Here is a 20,630-nt window from a genome sequence, read left to right as displayed (position 1 = left end):
GGACCGGATCAAGACAAAGGACATCCCGCCTGGGCATCAGCATCTGCCGGGCAGGTTCTCAAGGAGCGAGAGTCGGCGAGCAGCGGGGGAGCCCTCGCCCGCCTCGGCCGCCGACCCCTCCGCAGCCGCCACCCGCGCGGCCTCGGGGCAGCGGGGCCGGCGCGGGACGGGCCCGGCGGAGGCCGGGGGGCACCGCCGGTAACGGCCGGGGCGGGAGCGGCCGCAGCCCCGCCGCCCCTCCGCGCCCTGCGGCGCCCGCCGAGACCCGCGGAGCTGCAGCCGGAGGTGAGCGCAGGAGTGTCCCTTTCTGCCCCCACCCCGGGCGCAGGAGGGCGGCGGGAGGCAGAGGCCGGAGGGGCCTCTCCCCTGGGGCAGGCGGGAGGGAGCGGCGAGGCGGCCGCGCTCCGGAGCGGAGCCGGAGGTTTTGGCAGGCAGATTGGAGCCCGGCTCGGGGCCTCCCGCAGGCCCGGCCGTGCTCGGCCGCCTCCCTAAGCGCCGGGTCCGGGCCTGGCCCGCGGACACTGCCGCGGGGAAGCGCCGCTTTTCCCCCGTGCCTCCCGTCCCGGAGAGGAGGGGTGGCCGGGGGAGCAAGCGGTGCCAGCCTTGACCGAGGAGGCCTCGGGAGTGGGTGATGACCCGAAATTCCTCATGGGCACAGCTCCCAGAATAGAGTAAATCCGGCAGAAAGAAAAGGGAAAAAAGATCGAAAAGGACCGCCTCCCTCCGTCCGTACTTCTGTCTCCATCGAGATGCCTGGGCGGCTTGTGACTCCTTTTCAGTTCGTGGTGCCCCTCCCATCCCTGGCAGTGTTCAGGGCCGGGTTAGATGGGGCTCCGAGTGACGCGGTCTACTAGAAGGTGACCTTGCCCATGGCAGCTTGTTGGAACTAGATGGTCTTTAAGGCGCATTCCAACAAAGACAATTATATGATGGATAGATGATGTACCACTGCATGGTCACATTCAGTTAAAGCAGGTTTAGCTGGAGCAGCATGCTCCAAATCTGTATGGATATTCCTGACTAGAAACATTGAGAATAAGCTGTCCTCAGGTGTGGTTTCCTTTGCTGGCTTTAAATAGTGTTTGGTTATTTTTTTCTAATTAAGCTCATGCATCTGTCAATGAAAGGCCCTTATTTAATGTGTGTTTTTTCAGGCTTCTTCTGCTTGACACACAAAGTGGTAGCTTTCAAATTCACATGGTTTTTATGTAAAGAAATTTTTCTTATGTCAAATACATGAAGCACATATTGGGCTTAGATCTTTGGGAGTTAGATTTCATTATGTGTAATATGGCAGAGTTATATGTGATATACATCAAAAAAAGTTAAATAGATTTCTTTGAAGATTTGCTGGCGACTCTGTTCGTGGAAAAGGAGGTGGCAAAAATGTCATTCTTGCAGAAGACTGCAATGTTGCAAACAGCACACAGTACCTTTTCTAAATTAAAAACAAGTGGCCTGGTAAGTGATGGAAGAATCTAAATGGAATTGAATCTTGGGTGTAAGTGTGACCAGTAGGCTTAAGGTTCAAGGTCCAAAAAGCAGCCTACATAGAAATCTACATAAAACTAAGAGCTTGTAATTTGTGAGGGTGTTTGTGTTGGTGCATGTAGCAACATTGCTGGTATTTTTGTGGAAGTAGTTCTATATTGTGATTACTGGTAGACATGTTACTGTTTATATTGGAGAGGGCAATGTGATGAGAGGTGAGGTTCATTACAAGTTCCTAGGAGGCAAATGGAGGGAAATACTAAGGAGGAGTATGAACTCTGTGGAGGAGCTGAAAGGGGCCAGAGGAGGCCTAACATGATTCGGCTCTACATGGTCTATGAGAAGAAGGTGAAGGAGCTGGGCTTATTTAGTGTGGTGAAGAGAAGGAAAAGGGGCCCTCTAGTAGTGGCCTACAGTGACTTGAACAATTGGGGTAAAAAATATTCAAACCATTTTTTAATCTTGGTAAAAGCAGATACTCTGCAAGACATTAAGAAAAATGTTTTCATCAGGAGGAGAGCACAGACATGCAACAGGTTGTACAGGGAGGTCATGGATTGTCTGTTCATCTTAAATGCCACAGGTGATGTGAACTAGTGTGCGGCAGAAATTCGGACTGGACGATGATCACCAGAGGTCCCTTGAGAACATCTCTGTGAGTCTATAATGCATCATGTAGAGGAATCTATGGAATTGAGTGTATGATCAGATATATATTGTATGGCTGTTCTTGGAGAGGTATGTATCTAGGAATGACCAAGAGGATGAGAAACTAACATATGTGTGGAAGGGACTGAAAAGTTAGGGAGGTATAAATGTGGAACATGGCAGTAAGGCAGATGTAGCTAGGGGACTGAAATATTAAGAAATGGTAACAGGAAGAGCAGGTTTTTGGAGAAGAGTGGAATAGATTAATTTTGTATGATGGAGGAGAAGGATGCTGCTGCTTAGAAATAGTGTTGAAGCAACTGAGCAGGAGCAAGGGAAACACCAAACTGGGGAGCACTGGGGATTGGGGTGGGGATATAGGCTGAAATTGTGATGAAGAAAAGTATTTGTGCCTTGATGGTAAAGTACGTGATGTATGCAAGGCATGAGGTGCTTCACGGGGCTAAAGTGTTTGGGCTTGGTAGAATGAGACAGGAATGACAGATGTGGTGAGGTTGTGGGGTTGTGTGGTTGCAGGAGTGGCTCTGGTGTGTACTGATACCAGGCAGAGGTGTGTTGATTTGATGAGTGACGAGAGCATGTGGAAGCGGCCTGCCAATTGTGACTGTTAAGGTGAGGAAGGTGTTTGCAAGCACCCGACAGGTGTGTGGGCATTGGGAGGGGTATGGAGTGGCACTGGAGAGATTGCACGGAGCTACCAGCTGAGGCACATGAGGGTGCAGCAGCATGAAGATGTACAGAGAAACGACATATGTATGAATGCTGATGGTGGGGAGGTGACAGATGTTGTCACATCTGGGAGACAGTTGAGTAGCCGTGGCTGGAGAAGGGCACAGGACAGCACAGGGGTAGAGGACTGCGAAGGGTTGGAGTCAGGAGCAGCACGGAGGAGGCACAGGATAGGGAGGCACGTTGGTGCAGTGAACGTGCAAGCAGGGTGGCATGTACAGGCTTCTAAGAAGTGAAAGGAATGTGGAGCGAGAAAGCGTGTGCTGTGTAGCTGTGTCAAGGATGCATAAACATAAGAGCGGAGCTGAGGACACGTTTGTTGATGCGAGTAGCGTGTGAAGATGGTAAAGTATGCGCTGCGTGCGGGGCAGCGGGAGCACCGGGACCCGCGGGACAGAGCTCCCTAGCGCGGCGCGGCCAGGAGGCTGCGGAGGCGTCGCGGGAAGAGGATGCCGGGAGGGAGAAGGACGGGATTTGTGCCGAGCACGGAGCCGAAGGAAGGGCCGTGGGGCGGGGAGCGGCGGGGCGGGCGGGAGGCGGCACAGCCCGGCGTCACTGCCGCCTCCCGTCGCGCAGGCCGGGGCTGCTATAGCGACGCGGAGGACGCCGGCGCGGAGCGGAGCCGCAGGGACGGAGCCCGGGCATGGTGAGCGCCGGGACGGGCGGGCGGGCGGGGCGGGGAGCGCCGGCCGGGGCTGAGCCGTGTCTCTCTCCCGCAGCCCTTCTCCCAGCGCACCTATCACCCGCCTGCAACCGGGCCCGGCGCGGGGCCGGCGGCGTTTCCCGCGTTCCAGTTCCGCGTGCGGCACGAGAACCCGGACTGGCGGCGCCTGAGCACCGTGGACGTGGAGCGGGTGGCGCGGGAGGGGGACGTGGCCGTGCTGCAGGCGCTCCTGGAGCATGTCACCTTCTGCAACGCCGAGCGGGAGTGCTGCCCGCACTGCCAGGGCCCCGCAGACCCGCTGCTGCTGAAGCTGCTGCGCCTGGCACAGCTCTCTACCGAGTACCTGCTGCACTCCCAGGAGTATCTCAGCGCCCAGCTCGGCAGCCTGGAGGAGGCCCTGAGAGAGACACAGGCCCAGCGTGACCAGCTGGCCAAGGAGGTGGCCCAGCGCTCGCAGGATATCCAGGGGCTTAAGGAGGAATGCCGGCGGAGAAAGAAGATGATCAGCACCCAGCAGATGATGCTGGAGGCACGAGCCAACTACCACCAGGTGAGAGGAGAGGGCCTGGTGGCCCAGTCGCCCACACCTTGTCAGCTCTGAGCCTGCTGGGTTGGGCAGCAGAGCAGCCCCACTCTGCTGGGGTGCAGTTGCTTGCTGGGTGAAAGGCTGGAACTGCAAGGACCAGTGACCTTGCAAAAGGAAGTGCATTGCTGGCGCTTGTTTTCCATCTGTGTTTCGGAGACTCTTTGGAGAATGCTACATCATCTTTAACAAATCCTCTTTTTACTAACAGATGCTCTTTACTCTTGGATTTGCTTTAGATGCATCTGAAATGTCAGATGCACACACATACAAAACTTATGATAAACATGTTGCTACTTTGTTGTGTTGCTGTCTTTCCTTGTCTGCCAACTGCGTGGTCAGAAAATACACAGGGCAAATGCACTGGAGCTGATGCTGAGCAGCAATGCACTGTCCTGCACTGATGTTCTCCAGACACAAAGCTTCTGCTTGTGTGTGTGACTCAGAGGTGACTCAGGCAAGATGATAAAGAGCTTCAGTGAGTTAGCTCAGCTCTGATTCCACAACAATCTGTTCCTAAGGGGTCTTCCTTAAGAACCTTAATACACAGCTGTTCTGACTGACAGTGTCATGGCACTCTGTTTAAACTGGGAGGGGTTTTTTGTCTCACTACAATGGTGTGGTAGTTCGGTCTAAGTATTTTTCAGCATCAGCATTTTCAGGTTTTGGGAATGCAAATTTCGGCTTCAAATGTAATCTGAAGTCTAAGGGGTACACTGGACACAGACTTGACATGATTTCAGGCTAGCTCTGTATGCTTAAAGTTCAATGTTTAAGACATTAGCTAAGTTGGCTCAAGTGTTTCTGTAAGGGAAAAGGTACCTTATGCCCCAGGAGTAGAACTATACATGAAGCAAGGTTCATGCATTCAAGTGTTAGTCTCAAGGACAAGCTGCTGATATGGTATTATTTTAAAAAAACACCTTTATGCAGCTCACAAAGTAGTTTGTCCTGTGTTGCAAAAGATAAATGTGCCGTTTTATGTATAAACCTAAATAGTTCTCATACTGTGATTGCCAAATGTTATAAAATTTTCCGGAAATATTTGTAGTGTACACCTGTCTCTGTGGAAGCTGAAAAACATGGTAGTGAACTTGTCTCATTGCTAATCTGTTCAATGGCATTTGCAGTAAAACAAAGATGGAAATCTATTTCCCATTTATAATTTGATTCATACAAAGTAAACTTATGATCTCCTCTCTCCCCTTTCATTTTTCTATTTCTTTTCTCTAGAAGTTATTTAAGTTCACATGAGAAAAATAAGTTCAGGGAATGATGTTGAACAATACCTGAAGTTCTGCAGTGTTTTCGGGATTCTGAGTCTGAATGCCAAAATAATTAAAACTCTTCCCAGTGTTTGTAAATGCAGGGTAGTAGTGTGATCACTAAACAACAGCTCTGTGATATTTATCTCTGCCAGATACAGGGGCTTTTCTGATGTTCCTGAGAGGGTAGTTCAGATTCCATCCCCTCAAAGTCTTGGATATTTTGCAAATATGCCTGTTACTTGTTTACAAATAAGCCTTTTTTAGCGGAGGTGTACTTTACATCTAATGTAAATGTTTTGGAATTCAGATGTAATGCCTTTCATCCAAGATCAATATAAGTTTAACCATGAAATGCTGCTATTAAATGGTACTGATACCTACAAGTCATAAATTTAGGTCTTGTTGGTCAGTACCTTCATGTGAATAATACAAATTTAATTTTAAATAATATTTTTCACTTTTTTAATACTTTGTTCAGAAATCTTGCATTCTCATGTACAAAGTGGGCATAAAGTGCATATTGTAGTTAACACTGAAAAGTAGTTGCAAGAAGAGTGTTGCATAATTCAAAACTTAAATGTTCCCTATGTTAATCCTGTCTCCTGCAGTAAGAGCTTTCTTTCACTACCAGCAAGTGAAACTGACATGAAGTTTGTGCTTGAATGGATAACATTATTTCACAGCCAATTTAGTTCTGTAAATCATGTGCAATCTGTTACACTGTAAGCTCCCTCTTGGTTGGCAGTAATGCTTTGCTGCCATATTATATCACTTTATTTTGGTTTTATAGTAGGTCTTGCATTTGCTGAACAAAATTTGTCTTAATTATTCATGGCTTTAGTGTTTGCTGAAAAGTGTATTTTAGAGGATACCTGACTACCAGTGGCAGCATTTTAAATATAATATGAAATTTGAGAATCTCACATAATCACAGAATCATTTAGCTTGGAAAAGACCTCTGAGATCATCAAGTCCAACCTTTGGCTGATCAGCATCTTGTCAACTAGACCATGGCACTAAGGGCAGTGTTCATTTATTTCTTGAACATCTCCAGGGTGGTGACTCCACCACCTCCCTTGGCTGTCCATGCCAATGTTTAACCACCCTTTTAATGAAGAAATTCCTTCTGATGTCCAGCCTGAACCTTCCCTGTCACAGCTTGAGGCTAAGTCCTCTTGTCCTGTCACTTGTTTCCGGGGAGAAGAGGCTGAACCCTGTTTAATTACACTCTCCTTTCAGGCAGTTGTAAAGAGTGATAAGATCTGAGCCTCCTTCTCTGCAGGCTGAACACCTCCAGCCCCCTCAGCTGTTCCTGGTAGATCTTACACTCCAGACCCTTCCCCAGTTCCATTGCCCTTCTCTGGACATGCTCCAGCAGCCTAATGTCCTTCTTGTATTGAGGGGCCCAGAACTGGACACAGGATTTGAGGTATGGCCTCACCAAGGCTGGCTATAGAGGGTCAACCAGTGCTCTGGTCCTGCTGGCCACACTACTGCTGATACAACCAGGGTGACACTGACCTTCCTGGCCACCTGGGCACACACTGGCTCATGTTCAGCAGCTGCTGACCAACACCCTGTGGTCCTTTTCCACTCACTGAGCAGCTTTAGAGACACTGCCCCAAGCCTGTAATGCTGCAGGGAGTTTTATGGCTGAAGTGAAAGACCTGGTGCTTGGTCTTGCTGTACCTTATAGAGTTGGCCTCTGTCCATCAATCCATGCTCTCCAGATCCTTCTGCAGAGCATTCCTACCCTTCAGCAGATCAACATTCCTGTTCAATTGGTGTTGTCTGCAAATTTATTTAAGGTACACTCAATCCCCTCATCCAAATGATCAATAAACATATTAAACTGGACTGTCCCCAACACTGATCCCTGGGGACATGACAGTGACCAGATGTCAGCTGGATGTGACACCACCACAATCTCTGGGCCTGGCCATCCATCCAGTTCTTAACCCAGAGAAGAGTTCACCTGTCCAAGCCATGAGCTGCTAGCTTTTCCAGGAGAATGCTGTGGTAGATGGTGCTGAAGGCTTTGCTGAAGTCCAATAGGCAATATCCACAGCCTTTCCCTCACCCACTAGGCAGGTCACCTGGTAATAAAAGGATCAGGTTAGTCAGGCAGGACCTGCCTTTCCAAACCCATGCTGGCTGGTTCTGATTGTTTGGTTGTCCTCTATGTGATCACACTGAAGATGATCTGTTCCAGAACATTGCCAGGCACCAAGGTTGGGCTGACAGGCCTGTAGCTCCCCAGATCCTCCTTCTGGCATTGATTATGGTGACAAGATCTTGAACCTATTAAGCTGATTTCTTACCGTCATATCACACTGATAAGTAAGATGACTTTTTTGAGTGTCTGTGTTTTGTTAAAATGTATTTATTTAAAAAAAGTGTGAGATAGAGATAATGAATGACCCTCAAGTGATGAGGAGCCCTCATGCATATGTTACAGAGTTTGTAGATGCAGCTTCTGTCCTTGTACAACCCACCTATTTTAAATATATTCTCAACATTAGTAGAATGTATTTTGAAGATGAACAAAAAGGGTATTTCAGAAAGGGTGGGATCCAAATTTGACTTCAAATTTATATTCAAAACTAGTAGGTTAATTATAGAAACAGTAATTGAAAGAACTTTGTGCTTCAGAAGGATTCTAGGTGGCATACTAATGTAGCTACATACCTTTTCTAACAAAATTGTGTACTGCTGCTTTACCTTGGTTGAAATGTCTGAGTATTTTACATGTCCTCTGAGTACTGCCATCTTACAACTCATATGCTGAAACCCATCATTGTTGGTTTTCTCCAGCTGTGTGGTGCTCTACTTTGTGGTGTTGCATGAATCCTAAGAGCACCTGAGCTACTGGTTGGCTGGAGTCTGTGTATTGTGCTGAAGAGGGTTGTCATGCCTTTTCTTTATAGTTCTCTACCTACATATACGAATCCTTATCTGTGGTTTATATCTGAATTTGAACTTGCTTGGCCAGAGTCTGTTCTGTTCAGTTTGTGCAGTGCCTAGCACGATCAGATTCTGGCTCATGACCATCACTGTGAAATGTTAAATAGCATTAATATACTAATGACTTTACAGAAATTGGGTACCATGAGAATTTTTGTTCTTGTGAGATGGAATTTGTTAAGTTACCTTCTTTTTACATTTGAACAAAGTGTAATAGCCTGTTCAAAACCTTAACCACTGTATTTACCAAAAAGATGTTACTAATGTTTTTTTAACTGTTTTTTTTTTTGTAGTGTCCATTTTGTGAAAAGGCTTTTATGACCTATTCCTTTTTACAAAGTCACATTCAAAGACGTCACCCAGGAGAGTCTGAGATCGGTATGTATTTAATGTTATCAAAAAAATTGAGAGAGGTGGTTTAGAAAAGTATAAATACAGTGAGGATGTGCAGTCCATGATTTTGTGTAACTTGAAAGTAAAATTTTTACTTTTAATTTTTGAGTGGCAGATCCCAGATTTGTGTGAATGCAAGTGCCACTGACTGATACAATGTATTGGGCAACATATGTTTCAGTCTCTGGAAAATAGTTAACAAAAACCTGTGTGCCATATCTGCAGCATCTTTTCAAACTAGGATTTCTGTTGAATACTTTAGTCAGTAGCACGTTTCAGAGGACAGTTCGCTTTAGGCTTGTGTGTTATGAAGGAGTGAGTAAAATGAACAAACTGCACTAAGGAAAATAAATATTGTAAATATATAATAATTATAAATACATAAATAGTCCACCCCACCTGAAATCAGTTTGAATAGGATCAGGGTCTCCTGAACTAAAGTGACTGTAAAATGTAGTGAGAAAGAGAAACTGTTCAGAACAGTCTGCCTTCATCTATCTATGATACTTAAGGTTGCTTTACCACTAACTTGAATACTTTTTTTCTCTCTTTGCTAAAAGATGTTTAGTTTGAAAAACAACGATGTCAAAGTTTCTTTCATTCATATCTAATTTCTCTCCTTCCTGGTAGGCTGCATGCTTATGATTTATTGCTAAGGACAAACAAGTATTTGCAAGTAACAGTGGTTAGAATAAGAACAAGTTAGGAAAAAAGGAACATTTGGGAGGAGAAAAAGTGGGAAGAATCTAATGAGGTCTGAGGTGTAGCTTGTCAGGCAAATGAAACAGCAGCAAGAGTGAGAGGGGTCTGATTAAGCAGCTGAGGAAGTTTGAATTTATTTTAAAAAGAAAGAAGCTCTTGTGCACCTTACACTTGATAAAAATGATAGTGTAAGATGCTGCAGAAACAGTTGAAATAATTGTTCTATAAAAGCCTGAAATGGCTCTCTGGGAAAACTATCCCATTCAGTTATTTCTGAAATAATATTCAGATTCCCAGATGATGGGCAAGTAAATACTTGGTAAATTGATGAAATGTTTCACAGTTGAAGATTGCTGTGATTTTTGTGCATTTTAACGTATTTTGTTTGATATTCCCCCAATTCTTTCCACGTAAATAATTCGTTGTATTCCAACTGTACTCCTTACAAAAGTTATTTAGAATAAACTTAACCTAAGAGATTGAATAACTGAGGATCACTTTGTCCTTTGTACATCCTTTTTATGAGCCTATGTTGCTTAGATTCCTATAAAATTAGGTTATAGAATGCTTTTTCATGTAAATATTTCATAAACTATTTCCCATGTCAGTGGTAGAAGTATTTGAGGGTAAGTTAGCAGTCCAGAGAACTGTATTTGAATATGTATTTGAAAGCATCTGTGGAGAATCATGGTAGTGGGAAGGGAAATGGTCTAAGAAAGTCACACTCTGTGAATATGTTACTGAAACACTAGAAATGTATTTACAGTAAGTATTGCAGTTCCAGAAATTGCAACAAACCTTCTTAAAATCTGTGTTTCTTTCAAACAGAACAGAAGAAGAAAGGAAATATAGAAAAATTGCAGGATGAGATTGAAAAACTGAAGGAGCAGTTGCAGCTCACCAAGTCCCAGTTAGAGTTTGAGCAACAGGCTAACTTGGCCAGGTTGTCTAAGGTAATACTTACTAAGTAATGTGAATGTCTCAAAAGAATTAGCACTTTGAACTGTGTTCACTCAAGCCACAGAAGTATTGGATTTCCCAAAGTTGAACACTTTCAAGATTCAGCTGGCCAGGGTCCTGGGCCACCTTGTCTAGTTTGTGCTGTTGTCAAGAAAGTCTGGACCAGATTATCCTGGAGGATAATCCAATCTGATCCTTCCAACCTGATAGTCTGTGATGGATAATTATTTTTTCCTTGTTTTCAGAGGAAACCCTGATCTTCTGTAAAACATGCAGCATTGTTTTCCATTAACTCAGCTTCAGACTTCTCTTTCCTCAGTCCTTTTGTTCCCCCTGTCTTGGAAGTGTTCAGCTTCCATTTTCAAAAGTCCTGAATGACTAAATCAAAAGCTGCTAGAGTTTCACTTAGGAGTGCAGGCACTGTCAGAATAATGGGTCTTGGCCCTATGTGGACATGTGGAAGGTATTCTACTCATTCATTCTGTGCCTAGCTTTTGAGAAGTACATCTATAACATATTTCTCCTGCCCCCCAAAGCATCGTTTTGGTGGAACTTGGAGTATTCATAACACATTCATTCAGAACAATGTAGATTTTTTGGTGCCTTAGGGGCCTCTTTTGAAGTCACTTGTCTTAACTGAGACTCCTAACTGCAAGGGGACTACCTGAAATGTCCTGAAGCTACAGTCTGCAGTGTTACACAACAAGAAACTTTCAAAACTTCTCTGTTTTTCTGGGATGTCAGGGAAGATAGAAATGTGTGGTGTGACTGGTTACAGTTTATCTGCCATGACTGACATCCACTGTCGATTCAGGTGGCACAATGTTGCTATCTTTTGATTGAAAGAGCAGAAGATCTTATCCTTGATTGAAGGATACAGATGATCCCGTTCTTCCTAGTTGTACAATGATTGCATATTATAGAGAACAAATTCAGAGCAAATGCTGTGATGGAGAATATTGGTGTTTCCTAAAAGATACATATGTCCTGGGCAGTGAAACGCAGGACTTTAAACAATTTGAGAACTATATAAAAATTCCTCACTGTGTAGTGGAATGGTTGAAGTAATCTAATGGATGAAGTGGGGTAAAGGCATATAGGGATAAAATAGTTCTAATTTCATTTATGAAACAATGGGTTCTGAGCTGAGTGCTGTTACTGAAGGGCAAGATCTTAAGCTTGTGATACATAGCCCTGGGGAAATGTTAGTAGTAGCTAGCAAAGAAGATCAAATAGTACCAATTATTCTGAAAAATCTCTGTGCAAGCCACAGTCTAAATGTGTTGTGTGAGTCTAGTCCATCTCAAAAAGGAGAGGATAGAGCTATAAAAGTTATGGAGATGGGCTACAAAGATGATCAGTCAGTATTTAGAATGACTGAGCATGCTGAGAGTTGTCACTCTGAAAAAGAAACAAACACTTGATGAAGATGGAGGGTGAGATAATGATACCTATGAAGTCATGAGTTGCACAGAGTGAATAGTGATTCTCTCTGTTCTCCAGTTCCGGGCTCAGAATCCATCAAATGTACCTAGCAGGAGCCAATTCAAACAGGAATTCAAACAACTAAAACAAGAAAAGTGCTTGGCTCTTTATGCAGCTTGTGGAGCTCATTGGCAAAAGGTGTTGCAGTTGCTGAAGCTTATGCAGCCACAGGAGATAACTGCAAAGTGTATGAGGAGAAATGTATTGAAGTTTATGCAGTAAATGAAGTTCACAGGAGTGTATCAGGCTCCAGAAGTCCTCTGAGCTGAAAACAGCTGGCAACTTAGAGACTGAAGGAGAACATGCATGTTTGCTTGCCCCAATATTAGCCTTTCTTACTTACACGCTTAAGGACTTTGTGAGAACAGGATACTGAAGTAAGTGAATCTTTGATATGACTAGGGTCATTTGTGTGTTTTTCAGTGAAAAATAATAAACTGCCTGAACTGTTTTGAAGCATACTTGTTTAGCTTGTTTAGCAAAATGGGTAGTTTGCTACCCTAGAATTCTTAAAAAAATCTGGTGTTATGTTTTTTGATGGCACAATATTTGCCAAAGGTTGAACGTGACTGCATTCCACATGTTGTTTGGGAGCTTGAATTTGTATTAAACGTGATGAAAAATCACCAATAATTTTTTTTTTTTATTTCAGGAATGCGAGCAGCAAAAATCAAAAGAAGAAGAGTTTCTACAATCATTTCATAGATGGAAAGACGAGGAAAGAGAGAAATTTGCTGATCAAATAGAAAAAGTGAAAGATATGTTTACAAAAGAGCTTAAGGACTTACATTCAAGAAATTCAACCTTAGAAAATGTAAGCAATTTGAATTTTCAAACATTTTAAAACATGAATCCCTTACAAAAGATGGCAGTCAATTTCACATATTTGAAATGTGATATTGTCATTGTAAAGCTCTTCCTACAGAACTCTTAAAAACCATGATTGAATGGTAGCTATAGTTGTATCTTTGTATACAGGTATTTTATTAAAATAATTTCACGTTGCAGGTCTTTTTATTTAAAGGATTGCTTTGTATGAATGAATGATCCCTTCATCAGTTATGTCAGTTTTTTTCTGTACTCCTCAGCTTTTGAATGCCTGTTTATAGGTTAATAGATATTGTTGTGGTTGCTGCATGTTAAGTGTCCTTATGTTAATATTTTCATAAGTGGTGTGGAGGACACTAACCTCTGCATTACAGTCCTGACAGAGTTAATTTGTTTTCAGCACATGCTTTGGAAATGCTCACTAGCAAGAGAATCATGAAAGTATGTCTGGGTCAGAAATCAAATCTGCATGGCATTTCCAGAGCAGCTTACATTTTGCAGCTGCTAGGTCCTGTGTACTTTTACAAGTCATATTTATTTTAGATGTAGATATTATTCATGACGTGAAATTTGATAAATGCTGACCTCACATGAAATGGGAGAAATATCTGATGCAATTTCTGCATAACTGTGTTTAAAGAAATTTTTTTATTCCTCCTCCCTCCTATTAGCAACTGTTAGAATTACAAAAGTCCAATATGCAACAAAAATCCAATTTAGGAACACTGAAAGACAGCCATGAGTTTACAGAGGAGAAACCTCATCATCTTCGGGATCATCCATATGTGGTTAAACTTCTGGAAAAACAGGTAACACTGTAATTTAATGTATTGCTTTTGACAGATTACTTGCTTTCTTTTTATTTTTCTTCATCTCTGAGTAGGATATGGCATCCCTAAGTAAAATTTTCATTATTTTTAATGCCAAAAATAGCTAGTTTTAAAGATTTAATACTATTTAATACTATCCATATAATGGCAAACAAGGATTTATTTTCTTTATCTATTATAAATTAAGTAATTGATGCTTATTTATTGATATTCTCTTATTCTTTATGATTAAGTATATCTGTCTTTGCCAAGGGTGGTGGCAATTCAATTCCAGAAGGCTCTATTAAAGCATTTATGTTTACCCATCCGTGAGGCCACTTACAGAAAAATTGGAATATTCCATTTCCCAAAATGAAAAAGAAAATTAGGAAGCTTTCTGACAGGATTTTCCAACCTGTGCCTTTTGTTTTCTTTCATGGTTTTTGAGATGTGAAGACCTTTGTTTACTGCTGGTGTTATACAGAAGTTTGATCACTTCTGTGCCAAGATGTGCAAAACTTAGTTTTGCTTTATGTTTTTTATTTATTTCATCAAAGAAAATTGGCTTCACTCTAAAACTCATATGTTAATTCTGGGATTTTGTCATTATTATGCAAAATACATTGTTAATGAGTGCTCAAAATTACATTCTTTAGAGTGAAAACCCCTTACACTTACTACTCTTTTTGTTAATACACAGAGATGTATCAAAATGCTTGTGTATTTCTCACTCAGTGACTGCATATACAAATCAAGGAGAAAATACAGTTTCTAGAGTGATTGGTAAGAAAACTACACTCAGATATATAAATCAACTGTTCTAGGCATTAAATACTGGGTTACTCAAATTTCATCAAATCTGTCATCTTTTTGGTATTTATGCTTTATTTAGAAAAATAAAGCTGCATATATCAAACAAAATGCTCACGTTCTATTAACAAGAAACAAAGCTGCATATATCAAACTAAATGTTTGCAAGAATTAACATGGATTTCCTCTATGCAGGAAAAAAAGTGGGTGTCTTGTATGCAAGCCAAGTGTCATGATCATGAGACAGAAACGTCCCTGGTAAGTGGCACAGCAAACCACTTACACCAAAAGGAGACTTTTTTTCTTTTAATTTACACTTTCAGTAGTTCTTGATATGCTCTAGTACATGTGCCAGATATCAAGATTTTATAAGAGTATGTCCTCTTAGCTGTATTTATCATCTCTGTGTTTCTGTTATGGTAGGATCTTGGTGTTTCAGTTAAGGCCAGGGTTGAAAATGAATTAAGCATTTCAGAATCTGACAGAAAACTGAAACTGTATCTGTCTTTTGAAAAGCTTACAGCTTACAGCTGTTTCTGTGAGCACTGTATTATACAGTATATTCTATGTTATGTAGCTGAATAGTTGAGATCTGACTTGCCAGCATGTAGCTTTCATCCACCCTGTACCTGCTGCCACCATGGACCTATGGCATATGTCTCAGTCTTTTTTTTTCTCCTTCTTATCACTTCTCTATTGCTTTTTCTGTTGTAGCTTTCTAATGCAGAATCTGTTCAACTTTTCCAGGAGAAAACACCATGGGATTTTATTTTGCATCAGTTTATATATTTTACTATACAATGCTTTATTCCTCAGATTTCTTTTTACATCTGCATTTCTTTTTAATCTCTTTGCTGCTTTGTTTCTCTTGCTTCTTTTCCTTTCATTTTCCTTTCATCTGCGTGACCATGTAAGAACTGAGCAGATCATAGTGGTCTGACCAATGCTTCTCCTCCTCTGGCAAGAAAATATTGGGGATGAACCATGGAACAGTCCCCAAAAAGGATGTAGTTAAAGATACACCCACATACAGTGCAAGAATAGAATAAGGGAGAAGTAATGTAAGTATTACTTTTGGGATGGTACACCTAAATAATGTTCCCTTTCTTCCACCTTTGGAGGTAATATACTAGGTTTATTATACAAATTCACATATCACCTCCATAAAGTATCATTGTTGGACAATATTTACAATTAAAACATTTTTATAGATCTACACAATTTTTTCTGTAATCTCATTTTTAGGCAATCTCAGCAATGTGTGTGTATGTCCTTTTCTTTATATTGAGATTTAGGTAGTATTCCTTGTGTAATTCAAAAGTGATCCAGACAACTGTTCTATGATGTATACAAGTCCTAGTGAAGTCACAGAAAACATCAGGTTTTTGCTGAGAAAAAAAATGTTAGAAGTATGTAAGCATGACACTTGCTTGTTTAGACTTTGTAAAATATTTTTTATAGTGTTAACATGATGTTACTTTTCTTCTGATTGCTTTCTAGCTACGGTCAGAGGTGGAGAGCACCAAAACAGCAGCGAGGGAAGACCTGAACAGAAATAACATCTTTTACAGGAAGAGGATAGAAGAATTGGAGAAGAGGCTTCAGGAGCAGAATGATCTGATTATTAGTCAGAGGAAGCAGGTCTGTTTTGTGAAACACTCTGTTTTAGAGAGCACAGGACACAGAGAAACACTATACTAGCACTTGGGTTTTGTATTTCTCTGATATTCTAATATTTGCAATTTGTAATAGTATTGCTGGAGTGCTTTGGTTAGGCTTTGGAAATTATGTTGATAAATAAGAATAGATCTGGAAAAGAGACGCAGGAATGTACCAGGAATTAAAACACATTTGATAAAGAAAGGATTAATAAACCAAATTTTTTTTATAGTGAAAATGATGTAATCATAATGGGATCTAGTGTTTGAAATCTGAAAATACATTACTTCTCACACTAACAATAAAGTATCATATTCATAACTGTGAGAATAATAATTTGAAATATTGTCATGGGAAATGTAACAAGACCAAGTGGCAGATTCTCCACCTGAGATGAAGTAACCTTGCTTATATCCATGTATTGGGGAGCAAGAGGCTGGAGAGAAGTCCTGCAGAAAGAGATCTGGGGGTTTGAGGTGATGTCAAGTTGAATGTGAGTCGGCAGTGCCCTGGCAGCCACAAGGGCCAGCCATGTCCTGGGGTGCATCAGGCACAGCATCTCCAGCTGATTGAGGTGGGAGATGGAGGTGAGAGGTCCCACTCTGCTTTGTGCTGGTGCTGCCTCACCTTGACTCCTGTGTGCAGTTTGGGTGCCTCAGTGTAAGAAGGGCACCAGACTTTTTCAGCACATCCAGAGGAGGGCAAACAAGGTGATCAAAGGTCTTGAGGGCATTTTAGGGATAGCAACTGTTGTTACTTGGCTTGTTCAGCTTGGAGAAGAGAAGGCTGAGAGGTGATCTCATCACAGCCTCAAGGGAGGCAGTGGAGGAGGAGGTTATGATCTCTCTGGTGATCAGTGATAGGACACAAGGAAATGGAATGAAGCAGGGGAGATTCAGATTAGACATTAGGAAAGGGTTCTTTACCCTGTGGGTGGTTGGGCACTGGAACAGGCTCCCCAGATAACTGATTGTGGCACTAAGATTGTCACAGCTCTTGGCACGTCTGGACAATGCTCTTAGGTTTAAGTTTTAGGTAGTCCAATGCGGGAATTGGACTTGATCCTTGTAGGTTCCATCCAGTGTGAGATAGCCTGTGATTCTATGTTTGGAAATTAATTGTTTTTGCCTAAAATAAGGTTTTGTTGAAACATAACTATAGAATTTTAGAGATGATTGATGGGGGAAGATCTGAGTAGTCTGGAGTTTAGACTATGGCATGATTGTGGCCTATTTCTCTATAAGATGGTGCATTCTTTGTAAATCTAATTTTACACATTTTGCTTGAGATTAATGTTAAACTTATACTTAAGTTATGGAAAGAAACTTATAAAATATATAAACTTATACTTAAAGAAGGGAAAGACAAATAATAGCTTTTACATCTCCACCTTCACAAATTTTATAGCTGGAGAAATGGAGGACAATCATAGATGAATTTCCTTCAATCAAGTGACCTTTGGAAAGATAGCAGTATGACCACAGATGTATAATAGGTTCAGAGGAGTCCAAATTTGGTGTTTGTGAAATACAGTTGTGCAGATCTACATTCTCAATCCCTGCAAAATAGAAGGGCTTGAGAAATAGCCAACACTTTTGCAGAATCCATACTTAATGGACAATGAATAGAGGTACTACTGGCTATAACCAAACTAATAAATAAAAGAGGATCAGGGTCCAATATCTTGTGTCAGCTCCATCTGACAGTGGCTATGTATTTGAATGAATTGTGTTCTTCTCTTTGGGGAATTGGAGTGCAGAACATTGTTTTAGTGATACAGGATTCACAAGTTTCCTGTTTTCTATATATCACATTACAGACAGCGTGTTTCCTTTACTCTGTTAGTTCAGTGCTTGTCAATTACTCTTGTTAGTTCAGTTCAGGGGTGTCAAATAGGTAAACCTGTAAAGCAGAGAGGAGAACTGTTCATGCATTTAAAATTAATGTGCAATTAAACACTCCAGTGTTTCCCTGTACTGGAAGCCAGGCTTGCAAAATGGGGTATGAATTGCTGAGGAGGAAAGTATTGAAACTCTTAAGTGCTGAAGTGGCCCCTATGTCTGCTCTCATTTGACTTAATAACAAGAAGTACAAAGAGTGATCATTAAGACAACACAAAAACATTTATTAAGCATGAACAAAATATATATTGGACACAGAAGTAGTATTTTTCTCCCCAAATCCTAACCCATAATTTCTCTTATGGAATAGTACTGAAACTAGGTATTTCATGCTAAATGCTCATTCTAGATATTGATCATTAACATTTGTATCTATTAATGTATCTGTGTTTTCTCCATTAGATAAGAGAATTGTCTGTGAAACCACCTCCAAGTGTTAAAACATATGATGGTGAGTACAAACTGTAAGAAAAAAGACTTAGTTTCTGATTTCTGCAGCCTGGCTGAAACAAGTATAGACATCAACTTGACTAACAAAATACTGAAATAAAATCAGTACTGGAAATGTATTTGTTTTTCACAGGGTACCTACCTGTTTCGATGCCACAATTTACAAAGAACATGCTTGGTAGCTGTAAAGACTTCTAATGTACAAAGTTGATTGCTTGAGTAGTGAAGAGATGTAAAATAGAACAACTTTATTTTGTATTATGTAAAAAACTTCCAGATTTGCTTTATGAAGTATAATTTTAATTGATTTTCTTTTCATACTTGACTGTCCTTAGGCTGCAGAACTCACAAAAGGGAAAATACTGAAAGAATAGACAAAACTGATTAACTTGTCAATTAAGACACAGATGTTCAAAGAATGTTAAGAACTCTTATATTTTTGTCTGTGCAATACTTTAACATCTGAAGTCTATTACAAATAGCTAAACCTGATAATAGTGTTTCAGAATATTGTCCTGCACTGCAAACACCCATATGGGTTAATGCTGCATTTGCACTTACTTGAAGTAAGTTTTTTGCAATAGGTGATGACCGCTGAATTAATTCTGATCCCAGTTTGGAAACCATTTTTCTGTATTAACAAGACACTGGCTTGAACTGAGTCAAAGAGCAGGGAGTAGGTTCAGATTGAGGAAGGCTATATGGCTTTTCAGCTCTAGCTGGTCATATTCATTCACACTGAAGCACAGACAAGTAAAAGTCCATGGCAGATTTGCTCCTAGCCCCAAGCTGATCTGAGCAATGTAGGATTGAAGCTTAATTCACTCCAAGGCTACACCCTATATGCAATCTATAGATGTATGAGTGTTTGCACTCATTGATGTCACTTGTGGGTGCTGCAGATCCTCTCTGGGGAATACAAGCCCTGGGCAGGCTGGTCTTGACTAAGTAGCTTTGGACCAAGACTTCTTCCCTGTGACACAAAGGCAGCATGCACTCATGACCAAAAAAATGATCATGTTCTAGTCCAGTGATGATTTAGTTAGAAAAGTAGTTTCTTTTCCTGATTCTGGAAGCGTTAAAAATGCTAAGCATACATAGAGATGTACTTTTATGTAGTGAAGGAACAGTTTTTACTTTGTAAATGTTTTGTTTATTTTTTGCCCATTAATGTAAAAAAATAACTGATTTATAAATATGATTAAATATTGCTATATTTAAGAATCTGTATTTGTCTGCTATTGTTTACAATAATACAATTTTTTTTTTTTTTTACTATTATGTTATTTTAGTGAACACTCCTGTAGAGCGTCTTCAAGAATCTAAACCAACTCCATCAATTCCTCCTCCTGGTAAGTTTTTTTGATAGGACCTTACTTTCCAATCTAGCCCTTGCTTTTCTCAGATCATAGGTTTGTCAAATCATTTGTCAAATCGTTTCTCAGATCATTTGCTTTTGTCAAATCATAGATCTAAGAGTAGTTGTATAGAAAGAACCTAATTTCTATGTCAGAGTTGAGAATTTCTATGAAATAATTATAAGGATCTTCTCACTAGGATAATTATACTACTGAGAAGAATAAATGAAAAACAAATTAAAATAATCTTAGAATATTTCCTAGAATAGTTATATAATTGAAACAGTTAGATGAAATATATTGAGGAAGAAATTTGTGTTTTCTAATGGAAAATATGCTTATACTGGATAGGTACATTATATGCATAAACTGGATAGGTACATGCATCTACTAGAGTTTTTATAGGGAAACGTGGAGATATTTGTTTGCAAGTCTTCAAATACTGTATGTTCCATGTGACTTCAAATGGCAAGGAGTAAAAATACAGAAGAAATAATCAAAGTAGGCACTTATCCTGTCCTAGTTCTTCCACAGTATACCTGAGGTTACATATAGATCATTATTTAGGTATTTTAACTTGTGGCACTGTGGTATCCTTTAGAAGGGGAGGGGGGCAAGGGAGCTATATTTACATTGTTTTGTGCCTTGTTTTGTGAAAATAGTTTTGTTTTTTAATCAGTTTGCAAATTAATGGAGAGTTTTGTTACTATACCAATATTCTGTGATCAACTAATTCTTTATTTTCCTTTTAAGTAATGAAAAACAAGCAAGCAAAATGTTTAAAAACCGTTTACTGATTTGAATTGTAGTTGAATTTTTTTTTCTAATTATTTCTCTTAGTTTTTAAGCCTGTCACAGGGAGACTAAATGGAATTTGTCTGTGAAAAATGTAGATAATTTTTCTTTT

The 20,630-nt window shown here is 40.9% G+C and overlaps 1 protein-coding gene across 1 annotated transcript in view; it reads left to right on the top strand.

Moving 5' to 3' along the window:
- The first annotated feature begins 254 nt into the window (after positions 1–254).
- DZIP1 (DAZ interacting zinc finger protein 1) overlaps positions 255–20,630 on the top strand; it is a 38,946-nt gene continuing 18,570 nt past the window's right edge. Inside the window, exons 1-12 of the mRNA XM_059491718.1 lie at positions 255–285; positions 2,075–2,146; positions 3,466–3,535; positions 3,609–4,103; positions 8,662–8,746; positions 10,292–10,416; positions 12,561–12,722; positions 13,408–13,545; positions 14,551–14,613; positions 15,856–15,996; positions 18,318–18,366; positions 19,658–19,717. Coding sequence (XP_059347701.1) covers positions 3,533–3,535; positions 3,609–4,103; positions 8,662–8,746; positions 10,292–10,416; positions 12,561–12,722; positions 13,408–13,545; positions 14,551–14,613; positions 15,856–15,996; positions 18,318–18,366; positions 19,658–19,717 — 1,321 coding nt within the window. The 5' untranslated portion in view covers positions 255–285; positions 2,075–2,146; positions 3,466–3,532. The remainder of the gene's footprint in view (positions 286–2,074; positions 2,147–3,465; positions 3,536–3,608; positions 4,104–8,661; positions 8,747–10,291; positions 10,417–12,560; positions 12,723–13,407; positions 13,546–14,550; positions 14,614–15,855; positions 15,997–18,317; positions 18,367–19,657; positions 19,718–20,630) is intronic.

The sequence above is a fragment of the Ammospiza nelsoni genome, chromosome 2 (genome assembly GCF_027579445.1).
Source record: "Ammospiza nelsoni isolate bAmmNel1 chromosome 2, bAmmNel1.pri, whole genome shotgun sequence".
NCBI classification, from domain to species: domain Eukaryota; kingdom Metazoa; phylum Chordata; class Aves; order Passeriformes; family Passerellidae; genus Ammospiza; species Ammospiza nelsoni.
This window is presented reverse-complemented; position numbering and strand designations above follow the sequence as displayed.